General features: G+C 41.3%; 1 protein-coding gene across 1 annotated transcript in view; it reads right to left on the bottom strand.

Annotated features, from left to right (window-relative positions):
- brinp2 (bone morphogenetic protein/retinoic acid inducible neural-specific 2) overlaps nt 1–26,325 on the bottom strand; it is a 443,650-nt gene that overhangs the window by 68,614 nt on the left and 348,711 nt on the right. Inside the window, exon 6 of the mRNA XM_041803706.1 lies at nt 14,152–14,388. Within this exon, the coding sequence (XP_041659640.1) occupies nt 14,152–14,388 (237 nt within the window). The remainder of the gene's footprint in view (nt 1–14,151; nt 14,389–26,325) is intronic.

Raw genomic sequence — 26,325 nt, 5'->3', positions numbered from 1 at the left:
TGGGATCCTTCAGTTCTCAACCCACAGACATAAGGGACAGCACAGTGATGCTAACTGCTAATTAGCCATGTGTTTCATATGTGTAGATGTAAGCTGTTGGTGTTGCTGCAGTATTTTACCTTGTTTTTGCAGAGCTAGCATATTGCATGTCCAGCTCCTGACTTTCTGATGTTGAAGGAAAACCAAAATAATCCAGTATCTTCACTCTTAATTCTGCTGGCCTGCTTTTATTTTGAAAAATATTTACAAACTTCTGGCAGATAGAAATATATGATACTAACTTAACCATAGAAAATGGTACTTTGGAAGAAAAGTGCTAAATGCTACAAATGTAGACATCATTATCAATTCTGTCACTCATGGTCTTTTTCCGTTTTATAGGTCAGTATAATTTAAGGATTTTTAAATAAGTAGAAGCTTCAATGAGATGCTCAAGGTTGGGTTCATCAGTGTATTTCTACTTTTTAAATACGGTCCAGAGGCCTTGGTGCCCCCCTAACTTCACCAACACCAACTAAAGTCAGCAGAAGATGAAAGTTCCTCTTTAAAAAAAATGAATTTTCTCCTTCCTCACTCCGTCTGTACCTCAGTGGGGGGTTAACTCGGCCTCCAACCCACCCTCGGAGCAGGGAATTGAAACTCAATTACAGAGTAGCTCCGCTTCATGATTCATGTATGAGTAATGTCATTACTGAAGTCAGTACCAACCTCTCTTTAACATCCACTGCATCATGTGTGCTGTTTTCAAACGTGCATCCCTCTTTTTATTTACTTTTTTTGATGGAACTTGCTATGCATCTTGCATTCGAATCAAAATCCTCCTTTGATATGTTGTGAAAGGTGGCATTTCAACCTGTGAGTCAGAGAGATGTGAGATTGGAAGATTAACTTCTTAGTAATGAGGGCTGCAGGTTAGGTCAGTGGGATGATACTGATCTGTAATGCAGCTGCTAAAGCATGCATTAATTCTCAGAGTGGAGCCTGTGGCTTCCCAAAATGTGTGCTGGGGCCCCCTGGTGGGCCCCAGAGGCACTGCAGGTGATCAATTGTAAATTAGCATTTATTTTTATTGCTAAAACTTACACTTCCATATATTGTAGATTCATCTCAAAGAAAGTGATATATTTCAAGATTTTTTTAGCTTTAATCTTGATGGTTACAGCTCACCAAAGTGAAAAATCCACTATCTCAAAAACAAAAAACAAACAAAAAAGTAAAAGTCGAATTTGCAAGTTTCAGGAGCCTTCATTCTCTCAGTCTGGTTCAGTACACACAACCACAATCATGGGACGACTGCTGACTTGACAAATGTCCTGAAGACGATCACTGACATCCTCCACAAGGAGGGGAAGCCACAGAAGGTCACTGCTGACAGGGCAGGCTGTTCTGTATCAAAGCAGATCCATGGAAAGTTGACAGGAAGTGAAAGTGTGGTAAGAAAGGGAGGTCAAGCTACAGGGATGAGCTCAGCCTTCAGAGGATTGTCAAACAAAGCAGACTCAAGAACTCATGGGAGCTTCAGAAGGACCGGACTGAGGCTGGAGTCAGTGGATCAAGAGCTACCACACAGACAGGTCCAGGAAATGGGCTCCAAGTGTCATGTTCTTAGTGTGGAGCCAGTCCTGAACCGCAGACAACATAATCAGTGTCTCACCTGGGCTAAGGAGAACAAGAACTGGACTGTTACTCCATGGTCAAAAGTCCTGAAAGTATTTTTGAATTTCATTCGGAAATCAAGGTCCCAGAGTCTGGAGGAAGATCACAGAGGCATGAATCCTTCAGAGCTTGAAGTCCAGTGTTTCAGTTTCCACAGTCAGTAGCTGGGTTTCCATTACACTTGGAAATGCGCAAAATCGAAATAGCGCAATACAAAACTGGTAATAGAAACACCTGAATTTCTAAAAAACCCTAAAATATCGCAAAAAAGTTGTTACGCTTTCATGAGGAGGTTTTTCAGGCGTTTGGATATAGAAATATATCGCAAAAGTCAAGTGGAAACACTTTTCCCGCATCTACAAGTCATGGGACGTGACATATGGTGTCACATGACCAGTCACTCCAAGACAACATGGCGCAATAAAAAGTCAAAATCCAAAGTTTGAGCCCAAATTGTGAGATTCAAAATTGAAAATGTGAAATTAAAACACAAATTAATTTCCCACATTCCTGACTTCTTATCTACATATTTTTATTCCTAACTTTTTCAGATTTTGTGACTTTAAAAGGATTTCTGAAATCATCAAGGATAAGTTCACATTTTTATACTTGAGGAAATCTTCAGACCTCATACCGATGGGCCAGTTATAACAGAAATATGAGCTCATCTTGCAGGCCATATTTGGCCCCCGGGCCTTAAGTTTGACACCCCCGTCAAAGAGAATCTTGGGGGAATTGTTAGGAGAACATGAGAGACACTAGACTCAACAATCCAGATGATCCGAAGGCTGCTATCAGAGCAACCTGGACTTCATAACACCTTAGCAGGACCACTCTGCTCATGTTGAGGACCTTGCCCAAAGGTCTACAGTGGATACTGATTTTGCCAAGATTGGAATTGGATCCCCCAATCTCCTGTATCAATGTCAGCAATATAAACCGCTTAGCTACCCAGCTGCTGTTTTTCAGATACAAGCTGCATTCTCATAGCTGGAGCTTTGGTCCAAAGTGACACACATTAGAGACGGACAGATGCTCCAAAGAGCTCACACTGAATGTTGTCGGTGCTTTGACTGACATTTGAACCGTGATCTCCTCCAGCAGCTCTCCTGTAGAAGTCGTCGATGTAAACCACTGAGCCATCCAGCTCCAATCTGTGCTAAAGGAGCTCCAACCAGTTACTGAGTGCATAAATGAGCATCCAGACACGTCTGCTTTATAAATCCTTTCTTTGGTCCAGTGTTTTGTGATATTCTAATTAGGGCTGTCAATAGATTAAAATCTTTAATCCCGATTAATCTCACAAATTTCATAGTAAACTCAAGATTAATCACAAATTAGTCACATTTTTTATCTGTTCTAAATGTACTATACAGGACTTTTTCTCAAGATTTAAAAACCCTTATCAACACAAGTGGACAAAAATGCTTTCTTCATGAAAATGTTTGTTCATGTCAACAACCCAAAACGACAGATAAAGTCCAGAAAATTCTCTAGACTAAGTTCAAAGATCCTGAATGCTCCAAAAATCTGCTGAGAGTATAACATGGTAAACTCAAACCCAACAAGGACAACAGATAGAGATACTGACCTTAATGTAACATTACTGAATAATACCACAATGTAGAGTCCAACTTCAGACAGCTAGAAGTTAACTCCTCTGTTCTCAGCAGCTGAACACACAACAACAGATCTCATCATCACACATGGACACAATGAGCATGGTCAGTGAAGTTTAAATCACTCAAAGGTCATTCCTGATCCTTCACACTAAAGCAGAGAATTTCAGCCTCACATGAGGGAAATAAAGGCTTACAAACATCCCTTTACACCAAGAGGACTTACAACAGGATGATACAAAAAAAGAGACTAAATACAGTTAGAGAATTAAACCACAGATTACTGGGAGAAGTCCAGTCTCCTCTGAGAGCTCAGCAGTAAGGCACAGACACATCTAATGGTGTTTCACTGTTCTGATGTGAGTAAGGTGGACACATCTGCCCTGCTCAAGAGAAAAAGCAAATAATTACTTAAAAAATGTCAGCTATTATTTATCATCTTTTTATTTCCAAATTAAAAAAAAAAAGTCCAAATATAAAATAAATGCTGACAGTAAGAAATGTCTGTCATCAGTCCAGTAGATTTACTGGAGTAATAATAAACGCACATTTGAAGCTGCTATTCAAAACTCATGAACACACAAAGGAAAAGAAATCTCAGTGGAGAACTTTTAAGATGCAGTAAGAGGACTTCATTCTTCAGATCATAGAAGAGCTGCAGATTTAATCTCAAACATTTTTTTCTCCATAAATAAAGGAGACCCACAGTCTAATAATGCTTTTAGCTTATATTCTGATATTCTACAGAGCTTCTTCACCCTCAAGCTCACCTGTAACACCTCTGCTCTCCTGCTCTGCCCCCCTCCTCCTCCTCATGATGCAGCTTTATATTCACCACAGTCAGACCGTCTCCTATAGGGACTGCACTCTCTTAAACTTTTGCAGCATCTTGATTCACTGTTTTTCTTTTTTTAATTTGGGTTTTTTACAGTTCCAATCGATCGTTTTAGTAAGTTTTGTTTTCTCCAAATACTTTCACTTTCAAGCAGGAGCTGCGTGGGGATGGGAGAGGGGTAAACGGAGACGTGATCGGACCAGTTAACAGTCAACAGTCATATAAAGGGTCAGCGCAGCTGTAGTGGCGGTTCGTAGCGGATATAAATAAATGAATAAATCATGCGGGCCCAAAAGTGTGTGTCGGTCCACTGGGAAATTCCCAGTATGCCAGACAGTGAGTCCATCCCTGCTTGCAGTGTTGTCTGAGCGTCTCCGTCGTCAACAATCCAGCATGGCTAAGGGGGCGGCTTCTACGTTGGCGGTGTGCTCGTGGAGCTATTTGAGACTCTACGAACTCCTGGTAACTCAGTTCATGTCAACAGTAGGAGAAAATAACTTCAGTTTTATCTGGCATGATTGGAAAGCTGAACATGCCATTCAAAAGTCTCTGCCCTTTATCCATTTCTGCTCGTTTGACCTGCGTCACAATGGCGCCGCTACTGATCTGGCAAACTACAGGATGCGTCGAGGGTCACACAGAACGTGCATGCGTTAATTGTGTGACAAAAAAAGTAGTGGCGTAAAAAGTAATTTAATGCGATATTAACTTTGACAGCCCTAATTCTAATATTTTCAGATGGTTGATTTAGGCCGTAATTTTACTAAAAATGTTTACTAACCATCCAAGAGTTCACTCATGGAGGTGCACCTCTTAGTCCACCTGTGCTGCAAGAGAGAAATTATTTTCTAAAAGTTACATCATGCAGCCAGAAGTTTAACTCATTTATTCTGTCTGACGCATGGAAATTGGTCAACGCTGGCCGGTTTTTAGGATTCATCAGTGCCTTGGAGACATTAAAGCTACCAGAAAAGAGCCACAAAACACATTCAAGATGAACATTAGGAAAAGAAAATTTAAGTGACTTTGCAGACGGGGGAAATTAAAAGAAAATAAATGGCAGTGGCTCATTATCTGCACTCAGTGAAACCACAAACTCTTTCTGAATAATGTCTCTGAAAGCCAAGCGTTCACATTAAAATTCTCTGCTAATGAAATAAAAACCAGAGTGTTTACGCCAGGTCCAACCACAGAGGGAAAACATGCAAGCATCACCTGTCTGCATCGATGCAGAATCGTCCACGTCTGCATCATGATGCATCATGATAAACATTATTTACAACACCACTACTCAAGTTTTAAGTCTGAGACACAGGCAGTGAAATTTCTCCCGGATTAACCCAGGAATGAGGAAATCTGAGCCTCCAGCTGCTGTGTTTCCAATTTCACAAAAACAAAGGTGTGATGTTCCTAACGCAACTTATTCACACCTTCACAGGACATCTTACCTCCCCAACAGAACAGCAGATCTGTCCAAAGGCAAAAGACGGGAAAAATCTTACAGCGTAGAGCTCGTGACATTTCAGTGTGTGTGTCTACATGGCTAGCTTTGGGTCTCTCGTTGAGGAAACAGTGAGTGGCTGAGGTTTCAGGGTGTTGTTCTCCTCTCTCTTCCCACACATTTAGTCCCTTCAGTGTCCTCCGATTGCCTCTGTGACACATAAAAATCCTCGCAGTTGTTTTCCCCTCTCCACAATAAATTTATCAGGCCATCCCAGCAGACGAGATTCAGCCCAAGTTCCCAGGCACGCCCTGAAGCTACTAAACCTCAGTGGCTGTGTGGAAAGGAGAGAAGATGATGCAAAGAAGGGGAGAGATAGTGAGACAGAGAGAGGGAAAGTCAAACAATATTTACCGTGCAGATTAGCCTCCTCTCACTTTAACACATTCTCTCTTCATCTCAGCGTGCCGTGTGGGCCTCGCGTGTTAGTGCATAAAGGGATTTCATGTGTGTTCCTTACAATAAGCCTGTAGCTGTACAGTATCTGTCTGTCCTTATGTGTCCGCATGAGATATTTTTAGCTCTTTGCTCAAACACAAACCTCTAAAACAAAGGTACTCAGCCCTGCTCAACCTAAGAGCCTAATTACTGAAAAATACCTTTGCAAGAGCCACAATACAATTGGTAAAAAGTGGCAAAAACAGCTTGAAGTAGCAATAAAAATAAGTTAAAGGTGGCAAAAATGGTCAGAAAGTAGCAAAAGCGGGTGAGAAGTGACAGAAATGAGTTACAGGTGGCAAAAAATGGGCCAAAATAAGTCAAGAGAAGCAAAAATGGGCAATAAATAGTAAACAAGTGGTATTAAATGGCAATGGGTAGCTTAAATGGGCAAAAAGTGGCAAAAAATGTTAAAAAGGGGGCAAAAAATGCACTCAAAAAATAACTTGCTCAGTGAACGTAATAAAATCATGGAAAGTATTTCCACCCAAGTAAAATGTGTTAACTTAGCCAGAAACAATCTTGTTGAGTGACCTAAAGGTGAATATGTTGGGTCAACATGATGTATTTGCGTTACTGTTACTTAAATACCGTGGTTCAGGCCAACTGGATTTGTAAGAGTAAATGTAACACACTGACGCAATTTTTTTGGGCCATTTAAACTTGTGATGAGGAATGGCTCAACAAAGCTGAATGAGTTTAACAAGCCCTCCTGCAATCAGCACGAGCAGCCATCTATAATTTAGAACATGGACAGACAGGGTAGTCTGCAGCATTAACCCCCTCACTCATGGTGTCATACTTGGAAAAATATTTTCCCCTAAAAACATGAACCAATAAACAAAGCATGCACAATTATGACTGCAATGAAACATGAACATTATAGAATAGTAGAAGAGCGAATTCTTTTGCACAAAACAATCCCAGAAGTCCCTGCTCCAGGCGACTGCTTCCTGGATCGCCACAATATGATTATGAGTTACTTAATTTAATGCTTTAGGTTAAGAGATTACCTTTTTATCATATGGAAATGAACATAATAGTAATTATTCAGAAAATACAATATTTTTAACACAGTATTTATACATTCAGCAATTCAGTGAACTCTAATAAAACACTCAGTAACGAAAAAAATCGTCCAAAATGCAGAAGGAGACAATACATGATTTGAAAGTGTTCAACCATAAAACTTGATTTTATATCAAGTAGCGCTGTTCCAGCTATGCACTTATTCTTAAGCTTTAGCTTCCGCCTACACCCTTTCAGTTAGCTTGGAAATTCAGAAATTTCACGTTGGTCTTGTTTTATTTATCGAAGTAAACCAAAATACATTTCTTTCATTCATTCATCCAAAATTGGTGTTAAAAAGTGATGAAAAGGGGTCAACATTTGGTGAAATTGGTGTAAAATGGCAGCAGTTTAATTTAAAAAATATTCTTAGTTTGTTTAAGGCATCTGGTGATCCCCTCTCAGTGTCTCGTGACCCCCGAGGGGGTCCCAACCCCAAGGTTGAGAACCACTACCCTAGAGTAGTGGTTCTAAACCGATCTACCATGAGGACCCACCACCACTTTCTTAATAACAAATCACTACCAGAATTTATTCAAAATGTTTTTAAAGTATAAACACATATTTTAATGAAAAATGGGGAAGTCTGGAAACAAAAAGATGTGATGGAACAAAAAGATGGAGACCTATCCTTCAAAATAAAAGCCCAGTAGGCTTTTTACCCCACATTTTTCCAGGCACACATCTGCGACCCACTAAAAATGGTTAAACCTACCATTTTAGAACCAAGGCCCTGGAGAACACTTATTCCATATTTTATATAAGGAAATTGAAGAGAGCGCTTTAGCCACCCTTTTTAAATATTAGGGCACCAGTGGGTGTTTTTGAAGTCATATCACAGAGACCAAAAAACCTAGTAGTACACAGAAAAATAAGATCACCTGGACTCTGCATGGAGACACGGCACGTCCACAAAGTTTGAAGAGAAGCTTCCAGAAACCTGCCTCCAGGTTTAATACTGCCTACACCTTCCAAGTCATTAAGAAGTGAGCTGCTGATATGTGGAGATGTAGCTAAAAAATGAGGGAAAAAGAGAAGATTTGGCCAAGTTTGGGAGCCTGAACTGTTCTGCATCATTGCTGCCATTACATCACACACCTGTGTCTCGCTCCGTGTGATGAATAGTGTCGATAAAGCTGTCTGGCCTGCTGGAAATCCATTTATCAGGGGTGAGACTGTACACCTGATGGAGGCTTCATCACTGTGCTATGACACAACTTTCACTCTGCTGACTCCAAACTTTCCTCCGCATTACGTCTATTAATGCAAAAGTTTCACCAAGTTAGCTGGAAATAAAACCAGCTCCACAGGGACAGGACACTGAATTATCATCTTAGTCTAGTTCAGAGTGCTGGGGGCTTCTCTTGTTCATTTACAAACCATTAATCAAAAAAGTTGGGATATTGTGTAAAAATAGAATTCAGTGACTCACTAATTCTTCTAACCTATGTTCAACTAATTACAGCTCAAAGACAGGATATTTAATGGTCAAACTGTGTTTTTCTGAATCTGATGCCAGCGATCCATTCCATCAAAGTTGGGACGGAAGTAAAGTCGTACTTTATTTGTCCCTGAAGGGAAATTCATAGCATACACTGTTGTTTTTACATATTACACACACATTAAGTCATGGCCCTGCTGCTCTTTATTAAGAGCTGCCGTGGGCTGTTGGGGGGTTCAGTACCTTCCTCAAGGGCACTTCAACAGTGCTCAGGACATGATGGAACCTCTCCAGCTACTAGGACAAGGTCCCACCGGGATTCGAACCAGCAGCCTTCCACTCTGCAGCCCAATTCCTTCCAGCTGAGCTACTGCCGACCCCCCTCTCTTACTGCCGCCCCCCAGTAAGAGTAAGAAAAGACTGCTCCAAATCACCCAAAACAATATACAGGGTTACTGCAGTTCCTAACGTAGCTGAAAGGGGGTTGGCCTCTGGGACAGTGGAGTGTGAGAATACAAACCCTGCCCCCTTGAACTACATCACATGTAAACACTTACATATCGTTAGCGTCATAGCATAAAACTCAACCCTAACCCTTTCTAACCGGGCCCAAACGGTTCAGACGGGAGCTTTGCAAGATGGATTCACCAGTGAGAAACAAGGAAATGGGCGTATCCATCTGCTTTGCAAGGTTAACATTAATCACCTTGTTTCCCACATTGACATAGTTGGCTGTAATTAGCAAACTTTATTTTTTTGTCTGTATATTCCCATTGCCCTTATTTGCAACTTTTTGCTTTTTTTTTTTTCTATTGTGGCCGTTTAAATCCATTTTTACTGCTTTAAGCCCACTTTTGCTACCGTATGCATCATGAAGAGGAAAAAACATATATAAGTTACACTGGACTGTAAGTCGCATTTATTTAGAAATTTAGAGGCGGTTGTGTTGCATGAAGCGGTAACACCAAGAAGGCCCACCTGCAAAGTCATTTATATTCATCTCCTTGGCAACTACCAGGGTGTGGAGGCGTAACTGCACCGTTGACAAGTCTCTCCCAGCAGCACGTTGTTCAAGCACCCATCTTTGGACTCGTTCCTCCAGCTCTGGCCATCTTGCTTTTAGCCCATGATTAGCTTTCTTTGTTTTCTTCATTGCAGTAACAGTAACGTCTGCTTTGTGTCCCTCACAAGTTTCTCTCTCACTCCAAACCTTCTTTCTGCTGCTTGATTACCTTTTTCGGCTGCATATTTTACTACCTGCAGTTGCTAATCTGCAGAATAGGATTTTCTTTTTGGGGGCATTTTGTTTGTGTTCAGTCTTTCTCAGTTGTCTTTAAGTCAATATTTCAGTTAATTTTTCAGGGGTACAGGAGCAGCATATAGTTGTCACAAACCTAGAGCGCCCTCTCACGGCTGTAGACGGTAATGTTTACTCCTTGGTTCATGTCAGGCAGTATGAATTAACATTTCAAAACATGTTTAACTCTATATATTTTGGAATATAAATCGTACCTGACTATAAGTCGCCAGACCAGCCAAACTACGAAAAAAAGTGCGACTTATAGTCTGGAAAATACAGTACATTTTGACCGTTTTGTCCACCATTATCCAGTTTTTGCTCCCCCCATTTTTTGACTCTTTAATCCTGCTTTTTGTTATTTTTGCCACCCATTTAAGCTGCCTTTTGCCATTAAATGCCGCTTTTTTCCCATTTCTTCACATCTTTGCTGCTATTTTCCCCATTCTCCCACCTTACGCTGCATTTTTCCCATTTTGGTCACCCTTCACTCATTTTTTGTCATGTTTTTCCCACATTTTGACCATTTTGCCACTATTATCCAGTTTTTGCCCCTTTCCCCCCAGTTTTGACTCTTTTATTCTTCTTTTTGCTATTTTTGCTACCGATTTAAGCTGCCTTCTGCCATAAAAGCCACTTTTTTTCCCATTTTTTCCACTCTTTGCTGCTTTTTTGCCCAATCCCACTTTATGCTGCATTTGCCCATTTTGGTCACTTTTGACTCATTTTTGCCACTTTTTGACCATTTTTACCACCTGTAACTTTTTTTTTTTTGCCTCTCTCACCCAAACATTGCCACTTTCTACACTTTTGTTGCCACTTTGTCTTCCCTTTTTTGTCACTTTTCACCCAGTTTTTGGCATTTTATGCCTACTTTGCCTCTTTTCACCAGGGTTCAGTAACACTGGCCTAGGTCATATTCTAAGGTTTAAGGTAAATTTGGCCAAAAAAATGACTTAGCCAGTTATGCTATGAGGCTACAAACAAGACAGATCCGAGGCAAAGCCTGTGGGACCCCCATTGCCAGATGAGGAGAAAATCTTTGCACAACAGGCGTTGATCAGGTAGGTTGAACGTTGCTGGCAGTGCAGAGGTGTTGTCTACCAGTTTTCAACTCTTTGGGCTCAACTTAAGTCAGTCTTTGTGGGTCGGCACCTGGAGCATGACTTCTCCTCAGGAGAACTCTTGCAAACCTGCGATGTCGAGGGAACTGGCTCAGAGTGGGATCACGGCTAGTGCCTTAAGGTGAGGCGGTGTGGGGCAGTCAGGGAGATACCTGGAGGGATAGGGCAGGGGCCCAGTACAGGCCTGGACACTGGCCATCAGGAGGCAGGAGCAGTTCAGGACCAAGGCTGACGCGGTGAAGAGCAAAGATGGCCTTTGCTCCTAACCTGGCCCGCCAGATGGATTTGTTTCACACTTCCATCTGGAAAACCTCTCATAGACAGTGTTTGGGAAAGGGCAGAGCCTTTAAAAAACTTAGAGGGGGATTGGATGAACATTCTGTCTGTCACATCTTTACGGGCCAATCAGAGCAACGAAAAAAGCGACGTTGCCGCTACCGAACTCCATCGAGAACCGCATAACATGAACCATGGCGACCTCAGACATGTCAACTTTTGTCTTTTTTGAAAAGAAAACAACTGACTGCTGTTATTTTTTCTTCTTTTGATGAAGAAATGTCAAGTTCTGGTTAAACTGGCGCTTTAGCAGCATCCACACTAATGTCTTCCACCATAACTGCACCAGCCTCTTGTTGTTGCTTGCTTACGTCACGACTCCGCCGCGCCCAAAAGTACTGCCCCTCGTTGCTGATTGGTCCTGTCACTTTCTAACCGGGCCCAAACGGTTCAGACGGGAGCTTTGCGAGATGGATTCGGCAGTGGGAAACAAGGAAACGGGCGTGTCCATCTGCTTTGCAAGGTTACTGTGCTCCCATTCCTGACCTGACCAGTTAGAAAAGGACTGGGTATAAAAGTACTGCTGTAAGGTTCAGTCGTTCAGTCAGCATTAGTGCGAGGTTCTCCACTTTGTGAAACACTACAAACACAAATGGTCCAACAGTTTTTGAACAACATGCAGTTGCATGAAATTTAGACCATCTTTACAGTCCACAATATCATCAAAAGATTCAGAGAATCTGCACATAAGGCTGAAAACCAACACTTGACGTCACTGACCTCCTCTCTCAGGCAACTCTGGCATCATGAGGTGGTTTTTGACTGCAGGAAACAGGGTCATGCTCATGTTCCAAAGGCCACAGACCATGGGATTTGGGCCTGTGGTGTTTCTGATTGGCTCAAACGTGACCTTTTGGTAGCGTGAGTTCTCTGCTGCAGCTTGGCATCATCTGCGAAGAACCTTTATGATTTTCAATAAAAATGCAATGATGCAAAAAGTGTCACTATCTTCTATACTACAACTCATATTGAAATCGCAATTTCTGGTTGTCAAAACAATCACAACTGAATATTTTTTCAATATCATTCAGGCCTACTGAGCACCCTTGAAGCCTGAACTCTAAAGCACCCCTGATTCCAGCCAAACCTCTACTACAGTCCTTTCCTCACTGAGAATTAGCCATCATAACTCATGTGAGCAAACTTTAGCACAATATTTCTTTATTAGCAGCAGTTATGAGTTTACCGACTCTATGACCACTTTTATTTCAGCACCATCATAACTCTCCCTCTATTACAGCAATACAGGGAAAACAACGGCACACTGAAGTTATTACAGGCTCATCTAAAAGGCTTTATGCAATGTGTCCTTATGCAGAAACTCAGCTCCAATGAGCAGTCTTCCTGGTGTGTTAATGGACATCATCAAAGTCTGTTTTCAGTAAATATCACAAAATATCAGAGCAGCTACACAACAGCTAGAAACGCACTTCACAGGTACACGCTGTATAACCAGAGTGTTATTGAATATGAACCGCATCCAGCTTGGAGCTATAAATCATCACCATCCCACCTGCTGCATCTGTAGCTGGAACTGAAGGATCTTATACAACACCGTCTCTGTCCAGCTGTCCACTGCTCTGCTCTCTTATCTAACAGCTCCACCAGTATCTGCAGTGTGTCACAGCTCGGAGCCAAAACCAAACACTCACATGTAATAAAAAAGGGTTTTACTGTCTGAGCCTCACGCAATGTGACAGTAAAGCTATAAAGAACTAATAAATAACGGCGTGCTTCCAATGTCAGGGCAGTATCGATTGCTTAGGCTTGATGAAACATGCTAGATGAAAACTCATTTTTCAAGGTTTAAGCTTTAGGAAAACATCATCAAATATGTCGGTTAGATCCTTCTCTATCAAATTAAAGGGATTTAAAAAAAGGACACATCTGTTCAAATCGGACAAATATGATTTTAAGCGAGATACCCACAGTAAAACTCGCCTATGCTTGTGAATCTATTATAAAAGGAACCAGGAGTTCTTTGCCCCATTATGACTCACATTCACTAAACTTGGGAAATCCTCAAGGTTTTCAGGGTGTAGTGATGGTTTGTGTTTATAGCACTTTTTATGAAGGGACAGTTTTTGGTTCCTAGGGTCCAAAGTGTGAGTTTTTGATGTATACCTGTTCTTCTTAAAAAGGAATAATGCAACAAAATCAGTGTTGTTATAATTCATATACAAGGCTCTGAAAAATTCACCCAAAATATTCCACTCCGCAATTCATAATTTACATTTGGCATTTTTATTTTGATTAGTATGACATGCTATTATGACACAAACAACAAAAAAATGTAAATTTTATCTAAACTATGATTAAAAACTTTATGTTTCTGATTAGGGATGAAGCGGATTAAAATATCTAAGCTTTGAAAGTGGAAAAATTATTGATTGATATGATTTTTATAGCACTTTTTATGAAGGGACCATTTTGGGTCCCAAGGGTCTAAGTGTGAGTTTTTCTGGTGGGATCCTGGAGGGCTGATGCATCAAACTACAAATGGCATTGATATAAAAGCAAATATTCTTATAGTAGCATTAAACTGTTACTGTTCACCTCTTCCAATGTCGTTTTTTCTCCATGACCTCTGATTAAACCATCTGAAGAAGATTTCAGGCAATCTGCCTGAAAGTGTTCAGGACTTTTCCTTTGTACCTAAGTGACTACAGCTGCAGTCAACCCTAATGTGAGCTAAAGGACTCAAACCTCATCCACAACAACCATCTTTAGCGGCACAGTGATGCTGAAGCTTTTCTTGGTTTCTAACCCTCGCCTCATTCAGCACAGTCTCCACCAGCAGGTTTCACCTAGAAAAAACAGCCATTTCAGCCCGTACCTGATTCCATGAACTCTTGGTTGAAGCTGCTCCAAGCCTCTTTGCTCTTCTCCAGGTTCTCCTCCATGACCTTGATGTCTGCAAATGGACAGTTGCATTCTGGGAAACGGGGAGAGCACCGGCACCAGCAGTCATTGTTGCGGCACAGTAACTCGCCCTCTGAATTGCACGCCACGTAGCTGAGGGCTGCTTCCACAAAACGCCCACGCAAGAACTCTGGCAGGACATCTTGTAATCCTGGGAAGAAAAGAAACGCAAACAGTATGAGATATTTGGTTCACTTTTAGCATAAAGGCTTTTTATAAGCTGCTACCCGGCATTTCTGTCTGTTCTCTTTGCAGCACTGAAAAATAGAAATGTTAGAATGTGCAGCTGGGGCTTAAGCTTTGTATAGAAATATATATTTCTTTCTTTTGGATTTTTAACTTTTTAAGGCTCAGAAAAATCCATCTCAACTTTACCAGAGCCTCTGCATGCTCTCTCCATCCAGCCCAGCCTGTCCCAGTAGCTGTATCTATGGGCCTGAGCTCAATGTAAACACATTTTTTTAATGAGTTGGCTGTTAAAGTAAAGTTTAAAATTAATTCTGAGTTGTTTTGATGCCAAAAATCAGTTCAGATGAGATCTTAATGAGCCAAACTCAGAGGCATGAATTACATAGGTAGCCTATCTATCATTTATGATGAGTGAGGATGAGGAGCAGACGCACACACATCACTGTGCACCGAATGCACAGAGCTTTTTTTGAGATCATCAGTCTTTGAAGAGGCAGCGATCACTGGCACTGCTTTTAACTCACTTCAGAGGAAAACTGAGCCGCCTTAAAGATGATCAGGTGACCTGTTTGCTTCTTTTTGCTTTATCGCTGCGCAATTTCCCACCCCTTCACTCCCCTCCCACTGCATTATTTAACTATCTGCTTGTAAAATGGAGCAAGCTTGCAGCATAAGCAGTTTTTACATTGTGCAAAGGTTGCCTGGGGTCCTGTGCTTCACGGGCCCTCGAGGAACAGTGTGCATTAAATAGGAGGTGCATGTCTAAAATTGCTTTTAGTATTCAACTGATAACTTTTGAATGTAAACAAGGGGCAAAGAGTGATTAAAACAATGCCAAAAATAATTTTCAATTCAAGGGTCAACTGATTATCACCCTGGCTGATATTTGGCATTTGGCCAGTTATCGGTGTCAGCATTTTATTTTACAGATAATGGAATTAATTGATCAAAAATGGTCTACTTTGGCTCCACAGCAAGGTTTGGCTTCCCCTGAGGCCCCCATTTCCCTCTACACACTCTCCTTACCCCAATTTGCTCCCACTGCTGCACAACACAGGCTGCGTTTGTCAGCACGTGGCTGCAGGAGCTGGGCATCAAACCCCCTACCTTGCAGGTGAAAGACAACTGACTTTACTTGCACAGCCACACTCGTCTCTCTCATCTTTGACTCCTCTCAAGCCTGATCCAGCCAGGGACAGAAAGTAGAGGAGGGGATTCTGGCCTAACCTGGCACCAGCCACGGACATGTCGGGCTAGTGTCAGGTTCAGGCATTGACTCTAACCTTTAGCACAGTGATAATCAAGCCTGCTCAACCAAAGAGCCAAACTGTTGAAAAAAAATTTGGCAAGAGCCACAATCTAAGAGGTGAAAAGTGGCAATAAAGTAAGTAACTTAAATAAAAATAAGTTAAAGGTGGCATAAAATTGTCAAAATGCAGGCAAAAATTGGTGAAAAGGGGCAAAAATGGGGAGAAAAAGTGGAAAATGGTCAGAAAGTGGCAAAAACGGGTTAGAAGTGACAAAAAATGAGTGAAAAAGGACCAAAATGGGCAAAAAGCAGTCAAGAGTAGCAAAAATGGGGACAAACCTAGGAAACTAGAAAAGCACTCAGAGAGTCCAGACCTCTGCCATCAGCCCTATCTCCGAATGATGAAGAATCCTTTAAAAACATTCCTGGATCCAGATGGTGATCTGGATCACTCCCAAAACCTAATTCACTGATTACTCCCTCCCCAGTGGGGTCGAGACAGGGTGAGGCAAAGCGCTGGCTTGGCTACATGTGGACTATCAAGGCGGAAGCACCCATGGTCTCACCGATGTCTGAAAGTTATTGCAGAGGGTGAATATTCCTCTATTCCTCCCAGCATTGTGAGTATTCTCGCTACAATTCGCTGTCTTTCTTTCTGTTATGCTCCGACTCGTCTCCTCGACCGGGTGTGTGTCTTTCAAACTCTATAAACTCCAAAACTTTGAATAGAAACACACCAAAAACATGCTGCTGGGATTGAAGTTACTCATGTCCGCCATCTCCTGGTGTAAAGTGGTAACAGCGCAGAGCTCTGCCATTAGCCCTATCTCCCAATAGTAAAGAATCCTTTAAAAAAATTCCTGGATCCAGATGGTGATCTGGATCAGTCCCAAAATCTAATCAGTTCTTCCTTATACCATTTCTGACATTTCCTGAAAATTTCATGAAAATCTGTCCACAACTTTTTGAGTTATGTTGCTAACAAACAAACAAATGAACAAACCCACCCGATTACATAACCTCCTTGGCGGAGGTAACAAGTGGTATTTAACGGCAAAAGGTAGTTTTAATCGAAAAAAGTGGCAAAAAAAAAAAAAAAAAAAATTGTGAAAATGGCAAAAATGAGAAAAAGTGGCAAAAAAGAGGCAAAAATTGGGATATAAGGTAAGTGGTCTATAATAGCAATGGGTAGCTTAAATGGACGAAAAGTGGCAAAAATGGTTTAAAGAAGGGGCAAAAACAGCTTGAAGCAACAATAAAAATAAGGTAAAGGTGACAGGATGGTGGTCAAAATGCAGGCAAAAATTGGTGAAAAGGGCCAAAAATGGGGAGAAAAAGTGGAAAATGTTCAGAAAGTAGCAAAAATGGGTTCGAAGTGACAAAAAATGAGTGAAAAAGGACCAAAATGGGCAAAAAGCAGACAAGAGCGGCAAAAATGGGGAGAAACATAGGAAATAAGTGGTATTTAATGGCAAAAGTAGCTTAAATGGGGAAAAAAAGTGGCAAAAAGTTGTGAAAATGGGGTAATAGGAAACAAGTGGTATTTAATGACAATGGGTGGCTTAAATGGACGAAAAGTGGCAAAAAATGTTGAAAACATGGGATAAAATGGGATGCCTCCTGGTCGCATCCTGTGGAAGTATTCCGGGCAACATCCGGCTGAAAGGAGTCCTCAGGGAAGACCCAGAATGTGGGATTATGGAGGGATTATGTATCCTGTCTGGTCAGGGAACACCTCAGGATCCCACAGCAGGAGTTGGAAAGTGGCCCTGCGGAAGGGACGTCTGGGTCGACTTACTTAGTCTGTTACCCCCCGTGACCCAGCCCCGGATAAGTGGAAGAAGATGGATGGATGGGAGGAGACCATATTTAAATCCCACATCCTCAGTCTTTGCATCACAATACCAGTGATTACAATAATACTCTACTTTGCAGCATGTCTACCATTGTTTAACACTGCACAATGACTCTGACAATGATAACACGCTTTATCATGACTGAAGTCAACAGAAATGTCACGTTAAAAAAAAAAACAGCATCGTCTCCTGTGAGAGAATCATTCATGAATGTTTGATGAGACAAGGATAGGTTTATAATGGCTTGTATTATTGCCTCAGGGAGCTGTAGGTGCATGTATGATGAGTTTAACATGCCTACAGGGCAGATTTGAGCAGTTTAAGAATACGTCAGTGGTGCTGTCTACCAGTCTGCAATCACATAAATAACATGCTGCTCCGACTGTCACACTCAGGTTGTTCTCCTATTTGCTGCTCCCAATTTTTGCTCTTCAAACTGGAGACGATCAAATCATCGTCTGCTTGTTTGTTTTCCCAAGAATAGATGCTGTGAAACTGTCACTGTTTTTGTTAACATAGGTACCTTGTGTACCCTTGCAGTAACAGAAATAATCAGTGCAAAAGCAGGCTGAGATGATGGCCCTGAAACAGCAAATACAAGAGCCAGAACGGTAGATCTCACACACAAGTCCAGCCCCAGCGATGCAATGGGAGAATTCAAATATTAAAGTTACAGCACATGAAACTATGCAATGTAGATCTTTTACTCACACAATCACATCATTGCACAAACTGTAAGCTCACTTCATCAGAACATGCTGACAACATCCTGGGGTGTAAACAAATAACAACACCCCCCTCCTCTCTACAACACCAACAGCATGACAACACCACATCACAATGCACACACAGCCTGGGAGGTGACACAAACTTCAGCACCATGAACATCTGTGACTTTTTTAAATCTGCCAACACAAATCAGCAAATCTGCCCAGCAATGATAAAAAAAGGTCAGGGTGCTAAAGTGTCATTTATTCTGAAAGAGTATTTGACAGTATGGATATCGGGAAAACGGTCAGCTTCACTCGCTTTTTGTTTAATGACAGAAACCATAAAAACAATCCACTCTAATTCATCCCAAAGGTGATCTATAGGGTTGAGGTCAGGACTCTGTGCAGGCCAGTCAAGTTCATCCACACCAAACTCTCTCATCCACGTCTTTATGGACCTTGCTTTGTGCACTGGTGCACAGTCATGTTGGAACAGGAAGGGGCCATCCCCAAACTGTTCCCACAAAGTTGGGAGCATGGAATTGAAAGTCATACAACATACATGGTAGAGATTTACACAGAGGGTTAGCGTGATACTCCAACATCAGACTCTCCCCAGTGTTTCTGTGTGTGTGTTTTTTTTTTTCAACAGAAGGAGTTTAGGAACATCAGAGCACCATAGCACAGGTGTAAAAATGAAAACTAATGATGGGTGAATTTCATTTGGCCGCTTTTGTTTTCAAGTCTGGCTCTCTGTCATGGCACACTGGAAATAAACAGAGCCATTGTTAACATCATAGGTAACACCTGTGTTTCTCTTTTCGTTCTGCCAAGTCGAAGCTGCTGAGAGAAAGGCCTTTTGGCAAAGTTTTCACAATTACTGATGGCACGACAAGCAGGAGAATGGTGCCCATGAGCTAGTATGATTACACAGGTTCTTTAGAGTAGACCACAGACTAACACGTTAAAGCATGAAGTATGCTCAAAGTTCTGGTTTGGAAAGGCTCGATTTTTACAGCGTGAAACCACAGTGACTCAGCCGAAGCACACTGGTCTATGGATTTCAGAAAATGTCTCAGAGTAACTCCACTTTTGTCAGAGTCTCAAATATTTGTGTTAAGCAGGTCAATTCTACTTTCTCTTACTTTTACGGCTCCTAAATACTCCTGGAACTTAATTATTGACCATAATACACAGTAGTCTTATGTCAACTTCAGCTGTCCTCTGTAATGAGTCACATGACTTTTAAGTGGAGGACTTAATGAGGAAATGTACTAATACACCAGAAATAAAAACTTCATCCAAATCAGCCAATAGAAACATTGAATTCGAAGGATTTCTACTTAGGTGGGACAGCCATTAAACACACTTTTATTAAAATATAACGAAGTTAAAGTTTGTTCTCTGATGCTGAGTTTTGGACCCAAAACTGATCAAAAGCACTACTTAGTACCCATTCACCTGCAAACCCCAATTCCCCCCAAAAAATTGGGACCAGGACCAGTGGCGGCTGGTCAACAGGGGGCGCTAGGGCGCTGCCCCCCCCTGACTCTCCACAAAATGAGGACAGGTCTTAAGTTCATTGAATAATGTTATAAACATTTGCTTGAAATATCAATAAATTTATATGAATATAGATAAACTCTATCATTCTGCATTGCTGCCATTCTTGGCCCGGTCCCCCTTGATAAAGAGATCTTTGATCTCAATGGGGCTAGCCTAGTAAAATAAAGGTTGAATAAAAATTCACTGCATAAAGATGATTTATTAAGCAGTGGTGTGCACGGGGTGGGGGGGGGGCGACCCCTCGTGGCCCAGTTGTTGAAAAGCGCTCACTAAAGTGCCCTCTTAGGAGGCAAAACACACGTTTTCTGCCAGGTTTTGCGTCTGCGTTCGTTGGTTAGCTCATCAAGAGATGCCAGGAAGACAGTGAAATGCTATAAAAAACTCAGTGAAGCGTTTAAGAATAGGGCGTTTTGAGAGGAGGACAAAGAAGAGCTTGGACCTGACTGGCCAGATATCAGGATGAAGCAACAAAGCTGTGACTAATATTAGGAAGTAAGTCAGTAAATCAATCAGTCAATAATAGTTTTGTGGGTTTAAGGGTTTTTACTGCATTCAGGTCTGGTATATATATTTTTTACTCAACCAGTCACTATTGAAGCAGTGACTACTTGCACCTTATGCCTTCTGTAAATTTTTCTATTTAAATAAACATTCAATCAGCTCTTTAACATAACTTTGTCATGTATTGAGTGGATAATGTGTGATAAGTTAAAAATTTAAGTTGACTGTGATAAGAGTTAGCTACTTGTGGCTGCTGATGACCCTTATAGCCATCTTATTTTAATATTTGTTCACCAGTCAAACAAATGCAGATGTAAGAAGGGCATATTAATATAACTGAACTCTCGGTGTAGTGACATCTTTTGATGTACCTTACAAACATTACATATCAAAATGGGATTTTGTTGTAGCCCCCGCTGAAGAAAAATGCACCAGCCGCCACTGGTTGGGACATAGTTTGATTTGAATAAAACAGAATAAAGATATTTGCAAACCTTCTCAGCCTTTATTCAGTAAATAAAGTACGAAGACAAGCTATTTACTAATTGTTTTTTGGAAATATAACCTTCTGAATTCGATGGCTGCAACACAATCCAAAAAAGCTGGATCTGCCAGAAGTACACGGACTGTTTTCCTACACATTTTACATGGCATCCCATTTTTTCTGGAATTGAGGTTTGTAGGTCTTCTACTGGAGAAAAAGAAAGTAATCTGGGGGTTCAGTTACTGTAACTTTAACTGTTTTACATTAAAGGTTTGTAATGCATGATTTCAGCTCAAACTACTGGAAGAAGAACGGTTGTAGGAAACCAGTTCGATGGTTTCTCACAGCAGGGGAGCAGCACAGTTTCATTTTCAGCACTTTGTTAAAATAGTGATACGCTAATCATAACAAAGTTTCCTGACTGCTCGGCCTAATAGCGGGATTCAGCGGCTGATGTAAGATGTTCAAAGTGCTTCGTCATCTGTTAGAAACCAGCAGGCGGCTTTCAGAACACTTGCTGAGGGATGCTCACGCTGCGTCTCTAAATCTGCCTGTTCATCCACGTATGTCTCCCTGTCTGTCTGTCTAATAATCAGCAATTTGTTATGTCAAAAACTTCCTCTCTCCCACTTCATAATCTCGCTCTGGATGATTTTCAACAGTCAAGTCAATCCCGCTGTGCCCTGGTATGAATATGCATGTCTCTCCTTTGGTATTTACACTTTCAATGGTTTGGAAAGAGACGTAATTAGTCACTATTCTCCTCTCCAGTGATTTGGCAGGTGCTTTGAGCTTTTGTGTGTATTTGTGTGTGTGTGTTCACTAGCTGCAAATCTGGCAGGAGTTTCTTCAATTTAGGAGACAGCTAAATAACACTATCCCCATTACCAGTCACTCTACCAGTTTCTCTAACACCACTCCTGTTCTTCTCTCTCTGTTAGAATCATTCTGTCACACTGGGAGAGAAGATGTGATAATTTCCCTGAGGACTGCTCTGAGTTTATGGAGACTTTTTGCAACAGCTGTGGAAGAAGTTGTAAAATATTCGTATTAACTCTCAAGCTACCAGAAACCTCTAACTACTAGAACGACCACATGCTGCACATTTATGTATAATCTGCTTTTATGATAAACAATGACAAACATATGTAAGTGTAATGAGGATGCACATTCATTACATTTACTGAACCTGATGCTTTTTTATAATCTTGCATTGTCCAGATTCCATGTCTGTCATCAGGCTGATCCATATTGCAAAGCTCCAGCCTGGAACGTTTGTGTCAGGTCTGAGGATCCAATCAGGGTCCTCAGACGAGGCGGTAGCTACGGGAGGGGGTGAGTCTTGCTTAAGGCTTTCTTTGTCCACTGTCTGTAGTATAATATAGAAGGTAATAACCCATGGACTGTGGCTAATCTCCCTGGATGTGGACAGAAGAGAAAAATTGACAAAAGAATGCAACGCAGGATAGTTGAAATTGTGGATAAACATCCTCAGTCAGCTTCCACTCAAATTCAGGCTGTCCTGCAGACTTAGGGTGCAGAAGTGTCAGCTGGGACCATACGTGGTCATCTGAATGAGATGAAGCGCTATGGCAGGAGACCCAGGAGAACCCCACTGCTGATAAAGAGACATAAAAAAGCCAGACTGGAGTTTGCAAAAATGTGCCTGAGTAAGCCTCAATCCTTCTGGGAGAACGTTTTGTGGACAGATGAGACTAAGGTAGAGCTTTTTGGAAAAGCACATCATTCTACTGTTTACAGAAAACAGAACAAGGCCGACAAAGAAAAGAACACAGTACCTACAGTCAAACATGGTGGAGGTCCAGGGACGTTTTGGGGTTGTTTAGCTGCCTCTGGCACTGGGTGCCTTGACTGTGTGCAAGGAATCATCAAATCTTGAGACTATCAAAAGATTTTGGGCCAAATTGTAGGGACTAGTGTCAGAAAGCTGGGTCTGTGTCAGAGGTCATGGGTGATCCAGCAGGACAATGACCCCAAACATATCTCAAAAAGCACCAAGAAATGATTGGAGACAAAGCTGGAGAGTTCTGAAGAGGCCAGCAATGAGTCCAGATCTAAATCCCATTGAACAAATATGAAGAAATCTCAAAATTGCTGTTGCAAGAAGGAACCCTTCAAATCTGAGAGACCTGGAGCAGTTTGCAAAAGAAGAGTGGTCCAAAATTCCAGTTGAGAGGTAAAAGAAGCTCCACCAAACTTTCACTTGGCACAATGCAGTCAGATAAGTACCGTTCTCCTGGCAACCACCAAACCCAGACTCATCCATCAGATTGCCAGATGGAGAAGTGCGATTGTTCACTCCAGAGAATGCGTCTCCACTGCTCTAGAGTCCAGTGGTGGCGTGCTTTACACCACTGCATCCAATGCTTTGCATTGCACTTGGTGATGTATGGCTTGGATGCAGCTGCTCGGCCATGGAAACCCATTCCATGAAGCTCTCTACCACTGTTCTTGAGCTAATCTGAAGGCCACATGAAGTTTGGAGGTCTGTAGCCATTGATTCTGCAGAAAGCTGGTGACCTCTGAGCACTATGCACCTCAGCATCCGCTGACCCCGCTCCATCATTTTACGTGGCCCACCACTTGGTGGCTGAGTTGCTGTCTTTCGTAACCGCTTCCACTTTGTTATAATACCACTGACAGTTGACTGTGGAATATTTAGGAGTGAGGAAATTTCATGACTGGACTTGTTGCACAGGTGGCATCCTATCACAGTACCATGCTGGAATTCACTGAGCTCCTGAGAGCGACCCATTCTTTCACAAATGTTTGTAGAAACAGTCTGCATGCCTAGGTGCTTGATTTTATACACCTGTGGCCATGGAAGAGATTGGAACACCTGATTTCAATTATTGGGATGGGTGAGTGAATACTTTTGGCAATATAGTGTATATTGGGTTATTCTGGGGTCACCCTTAGTCTACATGCTCTCCTCATTTATACCAAAGTGTTGGAAACTGGCTGTTTGAACCGATCAAGCCTGACATTTGTGTCTTTTGGTTATCATAGCAAAGAAAATGTAACCTGAAGCCATGACTCAAAACTGGAAATGGAACAAATGGACTCATGGGCAGGTCGCCTACAGTAAGGTCAGCTCAGTCGTTTTTCAGTTCACTAAGGCAAACACATGAAAGGCAGCATGGTCTGAGGTTTTAGCTGTCAGAGGAGAGACACCAGCACACATTTCTGTCAGTGCAAGTTAACTTCTATTATAGCCAGAGCACGGTTACCCTCTGACCCCAAAAAAGAGGGAAAATACACAAACTGGTAAAAATTGTCCTGAAGGATTCCTACTATGTCCTCTGGCTCTTATCAGAACATGACACATTTATGTAAGTGGACCTTTGAGTGCATGTATGATGAACCTATATTCTAATTACTATTGAAACTGCATGTCAGTGCTGTTTATTCACATGGCACAAATCAGCAGAATTTAACTACTTCACTGCAATACCCAGTGCTTATCAAAAGTCTGAACTCCACTTTAAGGATCCAAGAAAACATGATTCTTTCTCCTTGTTATGAACAACTTAGAAAGTCAAGTACATCAGAATCCTTTAAACCAGGGGTTCTCAACCTTTTCAGCCTGCAACCCCCCAAAATAAGAGACCGGGAACCCCCGCTGTACCTGAAGGAGGTTGAACAAGGCTGACCTTAAGGGGGGAGAGGGAGAACTTTCTGGGACCCAGCAAAACTGGGGGCCCATGGAGGTCAGCAAAACCATGGTCCTTTGTGAAGTTAAGCTGTGAAAACCACATTTTATATTTGACCTGAATAATAACCACACTTATCAAAGAAACACCTATCTTTAGTTATTCATTTTACCTTCTTTAAATGAAAATAACTTTAGTTAAAAACATAATTAGAATGGGTTAAAAATGTCTAAAATTGGTTAATAATGGCAAAAAAATGGTGGAAAAGGTGGTGAAATTGGATTTTTGAAGAATATAAATGGGTTAAAAGTGGCAAAAATTGGTTATTAATGGCATAAAATGGTGGAAAAGGTGGTGAAATTGGATTTTAAAAGAACATAAATGGGTCAAAAGTGGCAAAAATTGGTTAATAATGGCAAAAAATGGTAGAAGAGGTGGTGAAATTGGATTTTTAAAGAACATAAATAGGTTAAAAGTGGCAAAAAATGACCAAAAATAAGTTAAAGTGGCAAAAACAGACACAAAAAGTAGTAACAAAGTAAAAAGTGTCAGAAGTGGCTTTTGAGTGCAAGAAATTGGTGGAAATTTGGTTGAATGGGATGAAAAAATGATATAAAATGGTAAACATGGGTTAACTGTGGTAAAATTGGCAAAATGGGTGTAAAAAGTGGATGATAGAGGCAATGGGTCAAAAGAGGCAACAAAAGGCAGGAAGTGGCAAGAATTGAATTAGAAGTGGCAAAAACAGACAGGAAAAAAGTGATGGGAATGGTTAAAAATGGAAAAAAATGGGGATTAAAGTGGCAAAAATTTGCTAAAATTGGTGTCATATAATTATTGATAAAGGGTTAACATTTGGTAAAATTGGTGTCAAGTGGCAACAGCATAATTAAAGAAAATATTCTTAGTTTATTTAATGCATCCGGTGACCCCCTCTCAGTGTCTTGCGTCCCCCAAGGGGTCCCAGCCCCAAGGTTGAGAACCCCTGCTTTAAACCATGCATCTCCAGCAGTATCTGCAGACACTCTCTGCACCGCTGTGTTAGCACCAAGTTGAACATCAGTGATAGCAGACATGATTTCAGATCCTTGAATCCTAGGCATGAGTTAAGCTTTTAAATGCAACAGAAATTTAAGTGCAAAAATTCTGTGTTGTACCTTTAACACAGTCTGTGAACCTACAGGTAAGCTTCTGAAAACCATCATGAATCCTCTCTTTGACAGAGTGAAACATCCGCCGGTCACTCTCCCTCTTCTCACCTGGCTGCTTTCCACCTTTGACATACATTTTGTTGCAGAGGCACATTAGTATGCAGCAAAATACTCTCTTTATACGTCATGCAATTCAAACCTGCTGCTCCAACATGAATAAAATCACACCCTCCAAATGTCACACAATGTGTCTCTGGTGAATAGGAACGCTTATTGGGTATTTCATATAATTTGTAGCTACACAAGCCCCAACGATGCCATTAAACGTGCATGAATATCACTGAGGTGAGGATGAGATGGCAGGCTTAGTGAGGTTAAAAGAGGCCTGCAGCATCACTCTCCTTTTAAAATGGCAGATACATATTAACTGTGAAAGGGTGGATTAGCTGAAATGGAGTCACATCCTTGAAGATGTGAAAGGAAACCAAAGTGAAAGTCTTCACAACCATCAAGCAAATAATTGAGCAAATCACCGGTGAAAGTTATCTGCAGTGACTGAAGGAGCATCAAGATCTGCTTCATTTACTTTTAGTTTTATCTACTTTATGGGGTTATATGATGTGGTTTTTTACTTTTATGTTATGTTATGTTGGGTTATGTTGTGTTGTTTTGTTGTGTTATGTTGTGTTATGTTATGTTGTGTTATGT

The sequence above is a fragment of the Cheilinus undulatus genome, linkage group 13 (assembly GCF_018320785.1).
Source record: "Cheilinus undulatus linkage group 13, ASM1832078v1, whole genome shotgun sequence".
Classification (NCBI taxonomy): domain Eukaryota; kingdom Metazoa; phylum Chordata; class Actinopteri; order Labriformes; family Labridae; genus Cheilinus; species Cheilinus undulatus.
Note: the sequence above shows the minus strand (reverse complement) of the source record. Positions and strands in the feature narration are given on the sequence as shown.